Source organism: Oryctolagus cuniculus, chromosome 13 (assembly GCF_051225735.1).
Source record: "Oryctolagus cuniculus isolate XC-2025 breed Fujian yellow rabbit chromosome 13, ASM5122573v1, whole genome shotgun sequence".
Lineage (NCBI taxonomy): Eukaryota > Metazoa > Chordata > Mammalia > Lagomorpha > Leporidae > Oryctolagus > Oryctolagus cuniculus.
In genome coordinates, this window is record NC_142879.1 from 110,823,931 (window position 1) to 110,843,565 (window position 19,635).

Below are 19,635 nucleotides of genomic sequence, written 5' to 3' on the forward strand. Positions count from 1 at the left end.
GAACCAGCAGATGGAAGACCTCTCTCTCTCTCTACCTCTCTCTGTAACTCTGTCTTTCAAATAAATAAAATAATTTTTTAAAAAAAATACTAAGTGTAATACTGTAAAGGAGAAATCATTAATAAGGAAAATTTTCAAAACTATAAAAATATGAGCACATGGAAATCAAATAACTTACTCTTGAAAAACCAATGGATTGAGAGAGAAATTCAGAAGAAAATTTAAAAGTTCTTGAAATGAATAAAAGTGGAAACACAACATACCCAAATCTATGGTATGCAGGAAATAATAAGGGAAGTTTATGGTAATCAATTCCTACATTCAAAAACCAGAAATATCAGGGCCAGTGCTGTGGTACAGTGGGTTAAACTACTACCTCCAGTGCCAGAATCCAATATGTGTGCCGGTTCAAGTCCCAGCTGCTCCACTTATGATCCAGCTTCCTGCTAATGTGCCTGGGAAAGTAGTGGAAAATGGCCCAAGTTCTTGGGCCCCTACACCCAGGTGGGAGACCTGGAAGAGGCTCCTGTCCCCTGGCTTTCAGATCTGCCCAGCTCTGGCCATTGCAGCTATTTGGAGAGTGAATCAGCAGAAGGCAAGTCTCTCAATCCTTCTCTCTCTCCCTCCCTCCCTCGCTCCTTCTGTCTACCATTCATATAAATAAATAAATCTAAAAAAAATCCAGAAATATCTCAAATAACAACCCATCATCACATGGAACTAGAAAAAGAGTATATTAATTAAAAATAGAAGAAGAAATATAACAAAGACCAGGGCAGAAACAGACTTAAAAATATAAAAGTTCAGTGAAAAAAAGAGGTGATTCTTAGAAAAAGCAACATTCATAAATCCCTAATAAAATTAACTAAGGAAAAAATAGAGAATACTAATACAAATGAAATCAGAGATGAAAATGGAGGCGTGAAAACATATCCTCAGTGAATATAGATGCTTAATTCTCAACAGAATACTAGAAAATCAAATCCAAGAACAACATCAAGCACAACCAGAAATTCAAGACTGGCTCAACATTTGCAAATCAATAAACATCATAAATCATATCAATTGGATGAAGAACAAAAGCCATATGATCATCTCAATAGATGCAGAGAAAACATTTGATAAATTTCAATATCCCTTCATGATAAAAACCCTCCACAAATTAGGTATAGAAGGAATGCTCCTCAAAGTCATAAAAGCTACATATGACAAGCCAAGAGTCAATATTATACTGAATGGGAGAAAGCTGATAACATTTCCCCTCAGATCTGGAACAACACAGGATGTCCACTTTCACCACTCTTATTCAATACAGTACTGGAAGTTTTAGGGAGAGCAATTAGGGAGGGAAAAGAAGTATAGGAAATAAAAACTGTAAAAGAGGAAGTCTAATTATCCATGTGTGAGATGCATGATTTTGTACAGGGAAACACCTAAGCACTGCAGCAAAAGGCTGTTAGACTTGATAAAACAATTCAGTAAAGATGCAGGTTACAAAATAAAAATACAAAAACAGTAGCTTTTTTTGTAGGCTAATGATGAACTCAGAGAGAGAAATCAAGAACGAAATCCCCTCCACAAGAGTCACAAAAATTAAATATTTAGGAATAAATGTAACCAAAGAAATGAAATGTCTCTACAAGGAAAATAATCAGACATGAATGAAACAAATCATCAAGAAAACACACAACAAAATGGAAAGATATTCTTTGCTCACGGATTAGAAGAATCAATATCATTAAAATACCTGTACTACTTAAAGCTATCTACAGATTCAGTGTAATCTCTCTCAAAATACCAATGACATTCCTTACAGAATTAGAAAAACCAATCCTAAATTTCATATAGAATTACAAAAGACCCAGAACAGTCAAAGCAATCCTGAACAAGAAAATCTATATAGAAGCATCACATTATCTGACTTCAAAGCATACTTCAAAGCCATGGTAATAAAAACATTATGGTACTGGCACAGTAGCTAAGATATGGAATCAACCCAGATGTCCATCAACTGTTGACTGTACAAAGAAATTATGGTATATATTTACTATGGAATACTACTCAGTGTTAAAAAAAAATGAAATCCTGTCTTTTGCCCCAAAATGGATGCAACTGGAAGCCATTATACTTAGTGAAATAAGCCAGTCCCCAAAAGACAGATACCATATGTTTCCCCTGATCTTGGGTAACTAGTAGAGTATCTAAAATGTAATGTAAGGCCGGCACTGTGGCTCAATAGGCTAATCCTCCGCCTGCGGCACCAGCACACCAGGTTCTAGTCCCAGTTGGGGCACCAGATTCTGTCCTGGTTGCCTGGCTTCAGACTGGAGCAGCACCGGCCGTAGCAGCCATTTGGGGAGTGAACCAACAGAAGGAAGACCGTTCTCTCTGTCTCTCTCACTGCTAACTCTGTCAAATTAAAAAAAAATGCATAAATTTCATGCATTTAATATGTACTTATGTACACTGTTCCTCAACAGAAGCAAGTTTAGAGCAATTTATAGTAGTTTATAGTAGAGACAATGGATGTAAATGATCATTGAATCTTAAAATGTCCATTTCACTCCAAAAGTTTACATTACATTTTTTTTGACAGGCAGAATCATATTGTGTTTCTGCTAATCATATTGTGTTTCTGCTAATGCTTGTCATACTTATATATTTAAGTTTAGACGTTTATGGAACCCCTGGTTGCTTTTTTCCTCTGATGCTTTTTTTTTATATGCATCTGTGGCTTATTGGTATGTCTGCTCCTTCAGGGGTGTGTGCTGGGTGTGGCAAGTGAGCTCTGGTCATTATGTGGGTGTGGTGCTAGAATCCAGGGAGTCACTTAAGTTGGATATGGTAGATATTCTCCATTACCAGCAGAGGGGAGGGTATGATGTCATGGGCTGGTGTGATCACATTCTCACCACCTCTCTGCCAAAGTGATCAATGCCTGTGTGTGAGCCCACAGCGATTTCACACTCCATCCACACAAGCGCATGAACTACACAAAGGATCTGTGCATTCCTCAGTGTTAGCATGGAACCCTCTGCCATGACCCACCCAGGCACTTGGGGAACTCTGAGGGCCCAAGGACCCAGCCACACCCCATGCCCTCTTGCCTAATCACTGAATTCCCATAGTCACAGCATGAAGCTCTCCTAGTCACAGGGAATGGGATCCACTCTCAGCCTCATGAGCCTCCTCCATCCACAGAGAGAGCTGCAGCACTCCCAGGGGCAGCTGCTTGCCTAATAGATGTTGGTCGGTACTGTGCCTTGGAAAAGTTGATTCTGGGCACCTTGACAGTTAGGGGACTGGAGCACTTCACAGGTCTGAATGGGCTTCCTTCCCTACTGCCAACCCTCCAGGCCAGGCTCAAAGTCAGCAGGGACCTGTTATTTTTCTCTCTGATAACATTTTCCAGTCACTCAGGCTGTAACAGACTCTAACTGCCTTATTAAGATGGCACCTCCTTCTGCTAGTTTCTAGGCACCTTTGAAATTTTCTTCTTTGTTAGTATCTCTTTCAGTTTGAAGAATTCCTTTTACATTTGTAGGATGAGGGCTTGGTGGTTTCCAATTTTATAAACTCTTGTTTGCTTGGGAATGTCTTTATTTCTCTCTTACATCTGAAGTACAGCTCTGCTGGGTACAGTATTCCTGGCTAGCAATTATTCCTTTAATACTATGAAAGTCTTATCTCACTCTGTTCTGCACTGTTAGGTTTCTTCTGAGAAGTCTGAAGTCAGACTACTGAGACTCATTTACATGTTACATACTTCTGCTTCTCTTGAAGCTTTGAGAATTCCCTCTTTATATTTGACCTTGGGGAGCTTGATTATTGTATGCCTTGTGGTTGATTTGTTTGGGTTGAATCTGGTGACTCTGATCTCCTTGTACATGAAGTATCTTTCTCTTGGTTTGAGAAGTCATCCATTATTATATCTTTGAATATATTTCTATATCTTTGGCATTCTCAAGTAACTTTTGAACATAGTAACTTGGGTACTTGATTTTTTTTTGTTTTTAAAACATATACTTATTTATTTGAAAGACAGAATGAGAGAGCGAGATGGAGAGAGATGGAGAGAGATCGTCATCCACTGTTTCACTCCCCAAATGGTGACAACAGCTAGGTCTGGGCCAGGATCAACCCAGGACTCAGGATTTCCATCCTGGTCTTCCACATTGGTATCAGGGGCCTACATGCTTGGACCATCTTCTGCTGCCTTCCCAGGTACATTAGCAGCAAGTGGGTAGGAAGTGCTATAACTGGAATCCAAATTAGTGCTCTGAGATGGAATGCTGGCATTACAATTGGCAGCTTAACCTGCTGCACCATCACACGGCTACATGAAGAACTGTGGGTGCATGCCAGCTGGTCTGAGGATAGAGGTGACACATCAGAACATGTCTCTCCCACCAGAACATGAGCCTTTTCCCAATGTCAGGCAAGTCCCAAGGCTCCATGATTGAGTACCAGCCCAGGGTTAAAGTCTCATGATGGTGGGCCAGGCTTTGTTCTCCAAGGCAAAGACCTAAGTCTCCTATTCTGTCCTCTATGGCAGATGGGATCTTGCTCTGACTCCTGGTGGACATTGTGGGCAGGGTGGTGGAGGCCACCTGGCTACGTAGGGCTCAAACACTCATTCTGCACATAGGTCCCAGGGAGCAGTGGCTGTGGGGCTGTGACTCCGAAAGCTATCACAGAGGACTTGGCATTGGGATTCAAGTCTAGGGACTAACTCTCGCTCCTGCAAGGAACAGCTGTCTCTAGGCTCACACCATTATTAGGGGAAGGGTGATGCAGGCAACTCTGTCCTTTCTACTTTCTTTAATGAGATTTTTCTTATCATTATACTAAAATAAGACAGTAATTTCTTACCTAACTTCTATAGTTCTTCTTAAAGTGACTTGGTACATGAACAGCTGCTCAAATTGATATCTCTGTGTTGAGGTATGTGCTGAAGTATCTCATTCAGCTGTTGTCTTGCTCCTACTCTCCAGAGAGGTTTACTTAGCTCATGGTTTTGAAGGTTCAAAGGTCCACACCTGGTGATGGCCATGTTGCTGGCACAGGTCCAAGGCATCATAGGTAATCACATTGCAAGAGATTGGGATAACATGCATTTCCATATACTTGTCTCCGTCTCTCTTTATATAAAGTCACTGGTGCTCAATCATAAGGCCCCACTCTGATGATCTTATATAACCCTAATCACCTCCAAGGTGATTAGTCACATTGAGTTTCCATCCTTTTCATATTTTACAAAGGAGATTAAACTTCGACATGAGTACTGGATGGACAGTCATGTTAAACCATGGCAGGCAGGGCAGTAACTATAGTGTATTAGAGCTATCTTTGACTCTCTTCTTAATAGGATTTTCTTTGGTCATATACTTTCCTTACTTCTCTGTTAATGTGTTTGCCTCTTTTTGTGAATACTTCCCAAGTTCTACATTTCAAGGTTTGGTCCCCAGAGTGTTAGTGCTGGGGACCTGTAAGAGGTGGAGCTTAGGGGGAAGACCTTAGGTCACTGGCTGGTGTAATGAATGCATTTTAATTGTGACATAGACACAGGTCCTTTGAGATAAATGGGAGAATGCTATAGCTTCGATGAGTGTCTCCTAAAGTTTCATGTATAAAGGTGTGGTTGCCAGGATGGTGGCATGAGGTTCTTTGGACATTTATGAGGTAGGGCCCAGAGAAGGGTCCTCAGGTCATGGAGGGATGCGCTCTCCCTCAAAAGGGATTGTGAGTTTCCAGTCAGGCTCTCCCCTCCCACCCCCCTTATTCCTGGCTTTCCATGTGATCCTTTCTTCTTCTATGTGCTCTGTCATCTACATGGGGCTTTACAGAGCCTGCAAAAATGCCATTTGGACTTTCAGTCACCCAAAGCATGAGCTAAATAAACCTGTTTCCTTTCTAAGTAGCTTGTCCCAGGTATTTCATCATAATAATGAGAATCTGACTAATACAATGCCAGAGATCAAAGTGTGATATGTCTAATACTATTGCTCTCAGACTAAAGATGTTAGTATTATAACTGAAATAAATACATCTAAAGCATAAATACATTTATGATATTATGAATTTGCATGACATTTTACTTTTATAGAGGGAACCAGCAACCATGAAATAATTATCTATTATGTTCCTTTTTATAATATTCATCAATTAACACTTATACATTTTCAAATTAAAAACACATTTTATAAGCCAGATATATAAGGTAAGTAGATAACATTGGAAATGCTTACACCAAGATTTTTAAGTGTCACTACAACACAGTATATTGTATGTATGTCTTTCTAAATGGAGCATTCATAAACTTATATTTCTAGAATTCCAATGGTATTAAATATGAGGCTATAGGAGGTTAATCATGGAGTTTACCTATGTAGTAAGTTACTCTTAACTCTTAATATTTAAAATCCTCATGTAATTTAACTTCAGGAATATAAAGAAAACATAAATACTATACTTGAAGAATTTCTGTACTTACCAGGCTGATTCTTTGGTTGTGTCTTAAAGGATCCCTTCATTACACTTCTTTCAACAAGTTCTGCCAAGGTTTCCGTATCATTCTCTAAAGAATTCAGATATTTCAAGTAGATTTTAAGGTAGAATTCAAAGATATTTCAAGTACATTTTAAGGTGAGTATGTGTGTGCAGTGCTAACTTTACTAACACTTGCCATCATAGAAGAATTGTAATATAATGTTCAGATGGCAGAATGACTAAGCCTTAGGATTAGAAGGTTTGTTAGAGATCACATAGTCCTCATAGTATTGAGGTCTAGAATATGTTGTGACTTACTTGAGATCACACATCAAGATAATGATGAAATGGATGCCCAAGGTAACACCTCATGATCCCTCAACCAGTGCTTTTTCTATACAATGCTGCCTATTGTGCAAGCTAAAATAAACCAGGAGTTTATGAATAGTTATCCTACCGTGGGGATGTAACTGGTGAGGTAAGATATCATTTCTTTTTTTTTTTTTTTTTTGACAGGCAGAGTGGATAGTGAGAGAGAGAGACAGAGAGAAAGGTCTTCCTTTTGCCATTGGTTCACCCTCCAATGGCTGCCACGGCTGGCGCGCTGCGGCTGGCACACCGCGCTTATCTGAAGGCAAGAGCCAGGTGCTTCTCCTGGTCTCCCATGGGGTGCAGGGCCCAAGCACTTGGCCCATCCTCCACTGCCTTCCCGGGCCACAGCAGAGAGCTGGCCTGGAAGAGGGGCAACCGGGATAGAATCCGGCGCCCCGACCGGGACTAGAACCCGGTGTGCCGGCGCCGCAAGGCAGAGGATTAGCCTATTGAGCCGGGGCGCTGGCCTAAGACATCATTTCTAACAAGTGAGTTTGCAAACTATGGTCTCTAAGAATTACTCTGAGGCAGAAATTATTTAATTACTTTAGGAATGTTTTATATTATCTTTAAGTCTATAAACTGTGAATGAAGTAAAGATCAATGATACAGAAGAATAATAACATAGTCTGTGCAGTAAAAAAAATCGCCTCCCAGCTCTTCTGAGTTTGTAAATGTTGTAGCTGAGGAAAATGAAGTGGGTAAATGCACTGGGACTCAGCTACTTTTCATTTGAGTTATTGTGTGATTTGAACATTTTGCTTGATTTGAGGACTATTAGTAAGTCCAATCACGAGAAAAATACATGAAAGATATTAAAGTGGAATTCATATTAAGAAATGAACAATTAGGTTGGGGAACTGGGACAACCAATGGACCTAACATTTTGAGACTGAAAATTGGTTATAGTACAGCACATACCTGAAGTTAGGGGCCTGTAATGACCCACATACCATAGAGTAGAAGCTTTACTCCAAACAAGTATCTAAACTTCTGAAAAAAAAATGCTAAAGCTTTCATTGTAATATTTATAGTCCAAATATACCGCTACTGAAATCTAAAGCACAAACTAGCTGGGGACATCAACACCAAACTGAATTAAGACAATTAGATAGAACATCCTTTCCATGAATACATGATTATGTATTATGAAAGTAAGTAGAGCTACGACAATACAAAGTGGGCAATATTAGCACATGTGTTTTAGGATCTCTGGTTCTTTCTCCAGCTGGTATATGGAAGAATGACCCATATAAAATGTGAATGTAAAGATCTCTAGATAAGCACAGAAGCAAGAGAAAAGCATTTTAGGGGAGATGGGATAAGCACTAGGAATATAATTTGTTGTCTCACAGAAGGTGTGAGAAGAAAGGACCTAGTATTTATTTATAGTGTTTGTCATAACAACATTCATATTCATTGTATCTGGCTCTTTGCATTTATTCCAGTGGATCTGAGTTACCATCTAGTGTTATTTCTTACTAAAATTCATGACCGTTTCTGCCTTCCTCCTTTGTTTTGCATTGTAATATATTTCTTTATTTTATAGGCCTAAAGGTATATATTACTTAATATATTGCCTTTTAAATTATAAAGAGGGGGCTAGCGCTGTGGCATAGTATGTAAAAACTGCTGCCTGCAGAGCTGGCATCCCATATGGATGCTGGTTTGAGTCCTGGGTGCTCTACTTCCAATTCAGCTCTCTGCTATGGCCTGAGAAAGCAGTGGAAAATGGCCCAAGTCCTTGGCCTCTGCACCCACTTGGGAGACCTGGAAGAAGTTCCTGGCTCCTGGCTTTGGATCAGCATAGCTCCAGCAGTTGTGGCCATCTGGGGAGTGAACCAGTGGATAGAAGACTTCTCTCTGTCTCTGCCTCTCTGTAACTCTGCCTTTCAAATAAAATAAAAATATCTTCAAAATATTGAGAAAAATGATAATAATATGCATTAATTTACTATACTGTAATTATATTTATATTCTCTTTGTGTGTAGATTCTAGTTACTCTGCAGAAACTTAAATTTCAGAGAACTTTCTTAGAATTTCTACTAAAGTGAGTTTCCTAAGGACAGATTTTCTGAAGTTTTTTTAATTGAGGTTCTTAATTCACTTTAATTTTTAAAGGATAGTCCTACTTGGGGCCAACGACATGGCTCACTTGGTTAATCCTCCGCCTGCAGTGCCAGCATCCCATATGGGCATCGGGTTCTAGTCTTGCTTGCTTCTCTTCCAGTCCAGCTCTCTGCTGTGGCCCAGGAGTGTAGCGGAGGATGGTCCAAGTGCTTGGGCCCTGCACCCTCATGGGCGGCCAGGATAACTACCTGGCTCCTGGCTTCGGATCGGTGCAGTGCCGGTTGGGGCGGCCATTCGGGGAGTGAACCAATGGAAGAAAGACCTTTCTCTCTGCCTCTCTCTCACTGTCTATAACTCTACCTGTCAAATAAATAAAAATAAAAAAAGATAGTCCTACTCAGCACAACATTTTTGGTTCGCTGTGTTTTCTTCTGACACTTTTGAATATGCTCTCCCACTGCCCTCTGGACAGCACAGACAGTGTTGTGTCAGCTGTCAGTCTCAATGGAATTCCCTTTACACAATGAGCTATATTGAGCTTCCTGCTTTCAAGATATTTTCTTTCAGCATTTTTAATATGGTGGGTATGGCTGTGGATTTCTTTGTGTTTATTTTAACTGTATAAAATAAAACAAATATGTAGATTAGTCGGAAAAAAGTATCTTCAGATATTAAAGTATTATTTGCGCAAATACTTTTTCCTGTTCTTTTTTCATACTTTCTGGTATTGCCATTACTAAAACTGTCATAATTCCTTCTTCTATAGTTCAAGCCTAATATCAAGACACTCTGGAGAATTTTTCCTTTGCAGTTACACTTTTTAAAAATATTTATTTATTTATTTTAAAGATTAATTTATTTATTTGAGGAAGGAAACCAAGGAAGGAAAGCTCACAGCAAAAGATTACAGGGAATTCAAAGCATATATTAGAACTTATCTTTGGCAAATGGCAGGGCAAAGTTACCACTTATCATTAGTCACATTGAACGTGAATGGCCTGAACTGTCCAGTTAAAAGACACCGATTGGCTGACTGGGTTAAGGAACAAAACCCATCTATTTGCTGCTTACAAGAAACACATCTTTCCAACAAAGATCCATACAGACTGAAAGTGAAGGGCTGGAAAAAGATATACCATGCCAACAGAAATGAAAAAAGAGCGGGCGTAGCCATCTTAATATCAGACAACATAAACTTTACCACAAAAACCGTTAAGAGAGACAAAGAGGGACACTACATAATGATTAAGGGATCAATTCAACAGGAAGATATAACAATTATCAATGTATATGCACCTAACTACAGGGCACCGGTTTATCTAAAAGATTTGTTAACGGACTTAAAGGGAGACTTAGACCCCAATACAATAGTACTGGGGGACTTCAATACTCCACTCTCAGAAATAGACAGATCAATAGGACAGAAGATCAACAAGGATACAGTAGATTTAAACGACACTATAGCCCAAATGGATCTAACAGATATATACAGAACTTTCAATCCTACAGCTAAAGATTTTACATTCTTCTTAGCAGTACATGGAACCTTCTCTAGGATTGACCACATACTAGGCCATAAAGCAAGTCTCAGCAAATTCAAAAGAATTAGAATCATACCATGCAGCTTCTCAGACCATAAAGGAATGAAGTTGGAAATTAGCAACTCAGGAATCCCTAGAGCATATGCAAACACATGGAGATTGAACAACATGCTCCTGAATGAACAATGGGTCATAGAAGAAATTAAAAGAGAAATCAAAAACTTTCTGGAAGTAAATGAGGATAACAGCACAACATACCAAAACTTATGGGATACAGCAAAAGCAGTGTTAAGAGGAAAGTTTATATCAATAGGTGCCTACATCAAGAAATTAGAAAGGCACCAAATAGATGAGCTCTCAATTCACCTCAAGGATCTAGAAAACCTACAGCAAACCAGACCCAAATCTAGTAGGAGAAGAGAAATAATTAAAATCAGAGAAGAAATCAACAGGATTGAATCAAGAAAAACATTCCAAAAAATCAGCCAAACGAGGAGCTGGTTTTTTGAAAAAAATAAACAAAATTGACACCCCACTGGCCCAACTAACTAAAAAAAGAAGAGAAAAGACCCAAATCAATAAAATCAGAGATGAAAAAGGAAATGTAACAACAGACACCACAGAAATAAAAAGAATCATCAGAAATTACTACAAGGACTTGTATGCCAGCAAACAGGGAAACCTATCAGAAATGGATAGATTCCTGGACACATGCAACCTACCTAAATTGAACCAGGAAGACATCAAAAACCTAAACAGACCCATAACTGAGACAGAAAGTGAAACAGTAATAAAGGCCGTCCCAACAAAGAAAAGCCCAGGACCAGATGGATTCACTGCTGAATTCTACCAGATATTTAAAGAAGAACTAACTCCAATTCTTCTCAAACTATTCAGAACAATCGAAGAAGAGGGAATCCTCCCAAATTCTTTCTATGAAGCCAGCATCACCTTAATTCCTAAGCCGGAAAAAGATGCAGCGCTGAAAGAGAATTACAGACCAATATCCCTGATGAACATAGATGCAAAAATCCTCAATAAAATTCTCGCCAACAGAATGCAACAACACAGCAGAAAGATCATCCACCCATACCAAGTGGGATTTATCCCTGGTATGCAGGCATGGTTTAATGTGCGCAAGACAATCAATGTGATACACCACATTAACAGATTGCAGAAGAAAAACCAAATAATTATCTCAATAGATGCCGAGAAAGCATTTGATAGAATACAACACCCTTTCATGATGAAAACTCTAAGCTAACTGGGTATGGAAGGAACATTCCTCAATACAATCAAAGCAATCTATGAAAAACCCACGGCCAACATCCTATTGAATGGGGAAAAGTTGGAAGCATTTCCACTGAGATCTGGTACCAGACAGGGATGTCCACTCTCACCACTGCTATTCAATATAGTTCTGGAGGTTCTAGCCAGAGCTATTAGGCAAGAAAAAGAAAGTAAAGGGATACAAATTGGGAAGGAAGAACTCAAACTATCCCTCTTTGCAGATGACATGATTCTTTATTTAGGGGACCCAAAGAACTCTACTAAGAGACTATTGGAACTCATAGAAGATTTTGGCAAAGTAGCAGGATATAAAATCAATGCACAAAAATCAACAGCCTTTGTATACACAGACAATGCCATGGCTGAGGAAGAACTTCTAAGATCAATCCCATTCACAATAGCTACAAAAACAATCAAATACCTTGGAATAAACTTAACCAAGGACGTTAAAGATCTCTACGATGAAAATTACAAAACCTTAAAGAAAGAAATAGAAGAGGATACCAAGAAATGGAAAAATCTTCCATGCTCATGGATTGGAAGAATCAATATCATCAAAATGTCCATTCTCCCAAAAGCAATTTATAAATTCAATGCAATACCAATCAAGATACCGAAGACCTTCTTCTCAGATCTGGAAAAAATGGTGCTGAAATTTATATGGAGGCACAAGAGACCTCGAATAGCTAAAGCAATCTTGTACAACAAAAACAAAGCCGGAGGCATCACAATACCAGATTTCAGGACATACTACAGGGCAGTTGTAATCAAAACAGCATGGTACTGGTACAGAAACAGATGGATAGACCAATGGAACAGAATTGAAATACCAGAAATCAACCCAAACATCTACAGCCAACTTATATTTGATCAAGGATCTAAAACTAATTACTGGAGCAAGGACAATCTATTCAATAAATGGTGCTGGGAAAACTGGATCTCCACATGCAGAATCATGAAGCAAGACCCCTACCTTACACCTTACACAAAAATCCACTCAACATGGATTAAAGACCTAAATCTACGACCTGACACCATCAAGTTACTAGAGAACATTGGAGAAACCCTTCAAGATATTGGCACAGGCAAAGAATTTCTGGAAAAGACCCGGGAGGCACAGTCAAAGCCAAAATCAACTATTGGGATTGCATCAAATTGAGAAGTTTCTGTACTGCAAAAGAAACAGTCAGGAGAGTGAAGAGACAACCGACAGAATGGGAAAAAATATTTGCAAACTATGCAACAGATAAAGGGTTAATAACCAGAATCTACAAAGAGATCAAGAAACTCCACAAAAACAAAACCAACAACCCAATTAAGAGATGGGCCAAGGACCTCAATAGACATTTTTCAAAAGAAGAAATCCAAATGGCCAACAGGCACATGAAAAAATGTTCAAGGTCATTAGTAATCAGGGAAATGCAAATCAAAACCACAATGAGGTTTCACCTCACCCCGGTTAGAATGGCTCACATTCAGAAATCTACCCACAACAGATGCTGGCGAGGATGTGGGGAAAAAGGGACACTAACCCACTGTTGGTGGGAATGCAAACTGGTCAAGCCACTTTGGAAGTTAGTCTGGAGATTCCTCAGAAACCTGAAGATAACCCTACCGTTCGACCCAGCCATCCCACTCCTTGGAATTTACCCAAAGGAATTTAAATTGGCAAACAAAAAAGCGGTCTGCACCCTAATGTTTATTGCAGCTCAATTCACAATAGCTAAGACCTGGAACCAACCTAAATGCCCATCAACAGTAGACTGGATAAAGAAATTATGGGATATGTACTCTTTAGAATACTATACCGCAGTAAGAAACAACGAAATCCAGTCATTTGCAACAAAATGGAGGAATCTGGAACACATCATGCTGAGTGAAATAAGCCAATCCCAAAGGGACAAATACCATATGTTCTCCCTGATCGGTGACAACTGACTGAATACCAAAAAGGAAACCTCCTGAAGTGAAATGGACACTATGGGAAATGGTGACTTGATCAGCATAGCCCTGACTGTTAATGAACAACTTAATACATTATCCCTCTTAGTAGTTTTTTTGTCTGTTCTACTTAATATGACTGGTTTAATTCTGTAATTAATACACAGTTATTCTTAAGTGTTGAAAATTAACTGAAATGTGATCCCTGTTAAACATAAGAGTGGGAATAAGAGAGGGAAGAGATGTATAATTTGGGACATGCTCAAGCTGACTTGCCCCAAATGGTAGAGTTAGAAACATACCAGGGGATTCCAATTCAATCCCATCAAGGTGGCATGTACCAATGCCATCTCACTATTCCAAGTGATCAATTTCAGTTCACAATTGATCATAATGAAAGGACTAAGAGTCAAAGGGAGCACATAAACAAGTCTAGTACCTGCTAACACTAACCGATAGAATAAATAAAGGGGAGAGTGATCCAACATGGGAAGTGAGATACTCAGCAGACTCATAGAATGGCAGATGTCCTAAACAGCACTCTGGCCTCAGAATCAGCCCTAAAGCCATTCGGATCTGGCTGAAAAGCCCATGAGAGTATTTCAGGCATGGAAAGCTAAGACACTCTGGCAAAAGATCTCTGTGAGTGAGATCCCAGTGGAAAGAACAGGTCTTCAAAGAAGGAGGTACCTTTCTCTGAAGGGAAGAGAGAGCCTCCACTTTGACTATGACCGTGTCTAAACAAGATAAGAATCGGAGAACTCAGAGGGCTTCCATAGCCTTGGAAACTCATGATTGGAGCATAGGGAGATTACTGATGCCATAGACAGGAGTGTCAATTGGTAAAGTCAACAACAGGAGTCACTGTGCACTTACTCCTCATGTAGGATCTCTGTCCTTAATGTGCTGTGCATTGAGATTTAATGCTATAACGAGTACTCAAACAATATATTTCACTTTGTGTTTCTATGGGGGTGCAAACTGTTGAAATCTTTACTTAATGTATACTAAACTGATCCTCTGTAAAAAAAAAAAGAAATTATCAACTCCCAACTTGACTCTCACTGGGATTAAACATGACAATAGGTCTGATCTGATTTCATCATCATTTAAAAAAATCATCTATTATTTTTCACTTTATGTTTCTGTGTGGGAGCAAACTGTTGAAATCCTTACTTAATGTATACTAAGCTGATCTTCTGTATATTAAGATAATTGAAAATGAATCTTGATGTGAATGGAAGGGGAGAGGGAGTGGGAAAGGGGAGGGTTGTGGGTGGGAGGGACGGTATGGGGGGGAAGCCATTGTAATCCATAAATCGTACTTTGGAAATTTATATTCATTAAATAAAAGTTAAAAAAAAGAAAAAAATATTTATTTATTTATTTTAAAGATTAATTTATTTATTTGAGAGGTAGAATTACAGAGAGAGGGAGAGACAAAAAGTTTTTCTATCCTTTGGCTCACTCCCCAAATGGCCTCAATGGCAGGAGCTGGGCTGATATGAAGCCAGGAGGCAAGATCTTATTCTGGGTCTCCCACATGGGTGCAGGGGCCCAAGCATTTGGGCCATCTTTGCTGGAATGGAAGAGAAGCAGGTCATACACAAACTGGTGCCCACATGGGATGCTGACACCGCAAGCAAAGGCTTACCCTACTACAGCGCAATGCTGGTCCCCCAAATATTTAATTACTTATTTATTTGAAAGGCAGAGTTAGAAAGATAGAGAGGCAGAGACAGAGACAGAATCTTCCACCCACTGGTTCTCTCCTCAAATGGCCACAACAACCAGGGCTGGGCCAGCCTGAAGCCAGGAGCCACAAACTTCATCTGGGTCTCCCGTAGCAGATGGCAGCTAAACCTACAGTGCCACGACACCACTACAGAAACCAACTTTGACAGCGCTTTGATCATGAACTTCTAGTCTTCAGAATGGTGATAAAATACATTTCTTTAAAGTATTTCCTTTTGGAAACCTGAACAGCTAATACAGATATTTTCATCATACCTTCACGTAATGCCTTAAGCATGTTTTTTAAACAATTTCTTTGAGTGTTTTTAAAATTATTTTGTGGTCTGGGACTTTCACAAGCATTCCCTTTTTCCTTTTATACAGATCACACCTCATTGCTTCTTTTAATGATCCATTACTTCAAGTTGAAAATTGGATAGCTTAGATTATACATTAGAGAAAAAATAGATAATGACTCATGCATCTCCTTTCAGGGCTTGTTGCTGTTGGTTTATTTGTTTAGGGATCTATGCGACCTTTTGCTTAAGTCCCCTTCCTTCTGCTATGGGAAGCCTCTGATGTTGCTTCTCCAAGAGCACAGCGTGTGTGTGCACACTGGCCACTTCAGATGATGTGGTTAGAACAGTCCTCTCTTCAAGTGCCTCTCTCCCTTATGTATCTGTTAAGCTCTCTGTCTCTTTTGATATCTCACCAAGGGCCCATGAAAAGTCTTTCTGTGATTTCAGAAGTAAATTTAATTATATAACCATTGAGTTCTATGGATAAGTTTTAAACTAATAATATAGGAAATAGTCCATTGGTAGTATACCAGAGTTCTACTAATTATAAAAAGAATTCATGAAGATACTTGTCCATGTAATATTAACTTAAAGATAGAGTTGCCATCAAAGATCCTTATTTAATTCCAGAGAAGTGAAGTAAACATAAATCCTTACTGGTCTGAGTCTTGAATTGTGTCTTGACTGGTCCCTTTCTTAGACCTTTTCCAACCGCCTCTGTCACACGTTCTACAGTAGTCTCTATAAAAATTATACACATATCAAGTGCTTTGAAAGGTTAAATTGTGCTCTCTCTGTTGGCTGCAGCATACAAGTAGTGGTAACTTAATTCATAATTGTTATTAAAGGAGGAGAATGATTTAAAAGGTTTGGGTTGCAGAATCACAAAACCTTTGAGTCAGAAGCATTCTAAGCAATCACATAAGCCTCATTTTACTGAATAATTTCAAAATTACTACTAAATCCAATAACATACAAAAATACAAGTTAATAAGTCACCATCTCGGCCTAAAATTTTATCATTAAGCTTGGTTTTAACAAAGTATAACAGTAGTTGGAAACCTGTAATGACTTAAACCCCACAGTCAGAGACCCATGGAGTCAGAGTTTTGCATTGGAGAAGTGGCTGAGATAATGAATAACTGTTAAGGCTGCGCAGTGATCCTGACATCCCACGTGTATGCTACAGCAATCTGTGTAAATCCAGGGATGAGTTAGAGCATCACCACCAAAATGAAAAAAGATACACTGAAATCAGCAGAACAGTAATTAATAATCAACAGGTGATAAGTTATGTCATTTGGGGGACCCTTTGGTGTTACTGAAGTATTTCCTCCACTCCTTACGATGGGAAGCTTTCACGCACACAGTTACCTGCGGATGAGCACTGTTTTAATAGGGATCTTCATCTTTCCCAGATGGCTTTGATAAGTTCTCTATTTTGGTATCACACCAAAAGTCAAGGACAAATGTGAAACTACATCAAGAATAAGGCAGTAACGTAATCTCTGAAATAAGTAACAAGACTGAAGAACCCTGTTGAAGCTGAACTATTACAAATTCTCCTGATACTGCAGCAACACAGAGAAACTGTACAGCTGATTTTCCATGGAGAGTAAGTTTTACAGTCAACTAATTATTACAGTCAACTAATTATAGGAGGGAATTCAAAAAGACTTTTTCTCATGTAGTGATATACAGGTACTGGGTACTGTTAACATTAAAGAATCATACTTAAGAGAAATCCATAGAAGGTAAATAAATCAAAAGTAGATTTTAAAAGTTATGCTTCTTACCAGGGTGACTCTTCGATTGTGTTTTATTTTCACCCTTTAGTATGTATCTTCCAATTACATCACTGAATTGTTCTGTATCAGTCTCTAAAAAAGTAAACATATTTCAGTATTAATGTGTGCTTGCAGCTCTGTCATAATTAGCATTTCTGATTGGAGTAGAATTATAATAACATGCACACTGCAGTATCATAACAACTTAAAATTGGAAGAACTAGTATAAATCATATAAAACTCATTATTCTAAGGCTTAGATATGTTCAGTGATTTGATCAATAAGACATCAGTAATAACAAAATTTGTGCACAACTACAGCTGCTGAATACCTCAAATAGTGCCTTTCCACAGAACACAAACTCATATGCAAACCCGAATCACCCTGGATAGCTTATGGCAACTAATTATTAACTTCCAGTTATGTATCACAAAACTATTCTTTCTGTAGGCAGATATCTGTTGAGGCAGAAAAGGACATGGTCATCATAACTTACTGAACATTCCATAAAGTAAATATCCATGAATACCTCAATGGCATTTTTTGGGTTGTAAAACTGTAAGTCAAACAGACATCAGTTATGGAAAAGAATAAAAAGCTTCCTCTCAGTTCCTCTTAGTATGTAGACAGTACAGCTAGTAAGAAGAAATTAGAATATTTAAATTAGTACCAAATTTTGGATTTCATTCTTTTCTATTTGTGTTTTTCTGTGATTTTTACTTTTTTTAGTTAGAATAAGAAATATCTAGGTATAATAACTGAAAATTTAAGATGAAATCTATGAAACACACTTCCTTTATAAGAAGGAATAATTAGAATTGGTAACTCTGGAATTAAAGTTTTTTTAAGATTTATTTGAGGGGCAGAGTTAGAGGGAAAGATAGAGGGGGAGAGGGCAGGGAGAGGGGAGGGATTGAGGAGTGAGATAGGGAAGGGGAGAGAGAGAGGGAAAGGAGGGGGAGCAGGAAAGGAGGAGGGGGAGAAGGAAAGAAGGGGGAGAGGGAGAGGGAAAGGGGAGGCAGGAAGAGGGGGAGAGGGAGGGAGAGGGGAGAGGGAAAGGGAGAGGGAGAGGGACAAGGAGAGGGAAAGGGGAGAGGGAAAGGGAGAGGGAGAGGGACAAGGAGAGGGAAAGGGGAGAGGGACAGGGAGAGGGAGAGGGAGAGGGACAGGGGAGAGGGACAGGGAGAGGGAGAGGGAGAGGAGAGGGAAAGGGAAAGGAACAGGGAGAGGGAGAGGGAGAGGGACAGGGGAGAGGGACAGGGAGAGGGAGAGGGAGAGGGACAGGGAGAGGGAGAGGGAGAGGGAGAGGGAGAGGGAGAGGGAAAGGGAGAGGGACAGGGGAGAGGGACAGGGAGAGGGAGAGGGAGAGGGAAAGGGAGAGGGAAAGGGAGAGGGAAAGGGAGAGTGACAGGGAGAGGGGAGAGGGACAGGGACAGGGACAGGGACAAGAAGAGGGAATGGGGAGAGGGAAAGGGGAGAGGGAAAGGGGAGAGGGACAGAGAGAGGGAAAGGGGAGAGGGAAAGGGGAGAGGGACAAAGAGAAGGAAAGAGGAGAGGGACAGGGAGAGGGAAAGGGGAGAGGGAAAGGGGAGAGGGAAAGGGGAGAGGGACAGGGGAGAGGGACAGGGGAGAGGGACAGGGAGAGGGAGAGGGAAAGGGGAGGTAGGAGGAGGGGGAGAGGAAGGGAGGGGGAGAGGGACAGGGAGCGGGAAAGGGGGAGAGGGAGAGAGATGGAGGTGTCCTCTATCCTGTGGCTTGCCCCTCAAAAGGCCACAGAAGCCAGGGTTGGATCAGGTTGAAGCCAGGAGCCACAAGCTACATCTGAGTCTCCCACATTGGTGTAGGGACCAACCACTTGGGCCATCTTCTGTTGCTTTCCCAAGAGCATTAGCAGGAAGAAAGATCACAAGTAGAGCACCTGGGACTCAAACCATCACCCATATGGGATGGTGGCATTACAGGCAGTGACTTAACCTGTTAGACCACAATCCCAGCCCTTGGTTTAAAGTGTTTTTTTGACACAGCATGTTACTGAAGCTGTAATCCTGTTATGTTATGATACTGGCATCAGAGAGTGGGGAAGTCTTGCTTTGGGGAACTGGATGAATTT

The 19,635-nt window shown here is 39.9% G+C and overlaps 1 protein-coding gene across 1 annotated transcript in view; it reads right to left on the minus strand.

Annotated features, from left to right (window-relative positions):
• The window catches only part of LOC149122860 (uncharacterized), a 31,135-nt gene extending 13,464 nt beyond the window's left edge, over positions 1-17,671 (minus strand). The window contains exons 1-3 of the mRNA XM_089312499.1: positions 17,534-17,671; positions 16,395-16,478; positions 6,494-6,577 (exon numbers count right to left, since the gene is read on the minus strand). Of these exons, the coding sequence (XP_089168625.1) occupies positions 6,494-6,577; positions 16,395-16,478; positions 17,534-17,633 (268 nt within the window). The 5' untranslated portion in view covers positions 17,634-17,671. The remainder of the gene's footprint in view (positions 1-6,493; positions 6,578-16,394; positions 16,479-17,533) is intronic.
• Positions 17,672-19,635: the final 1,964 nt, after the last annotated feature.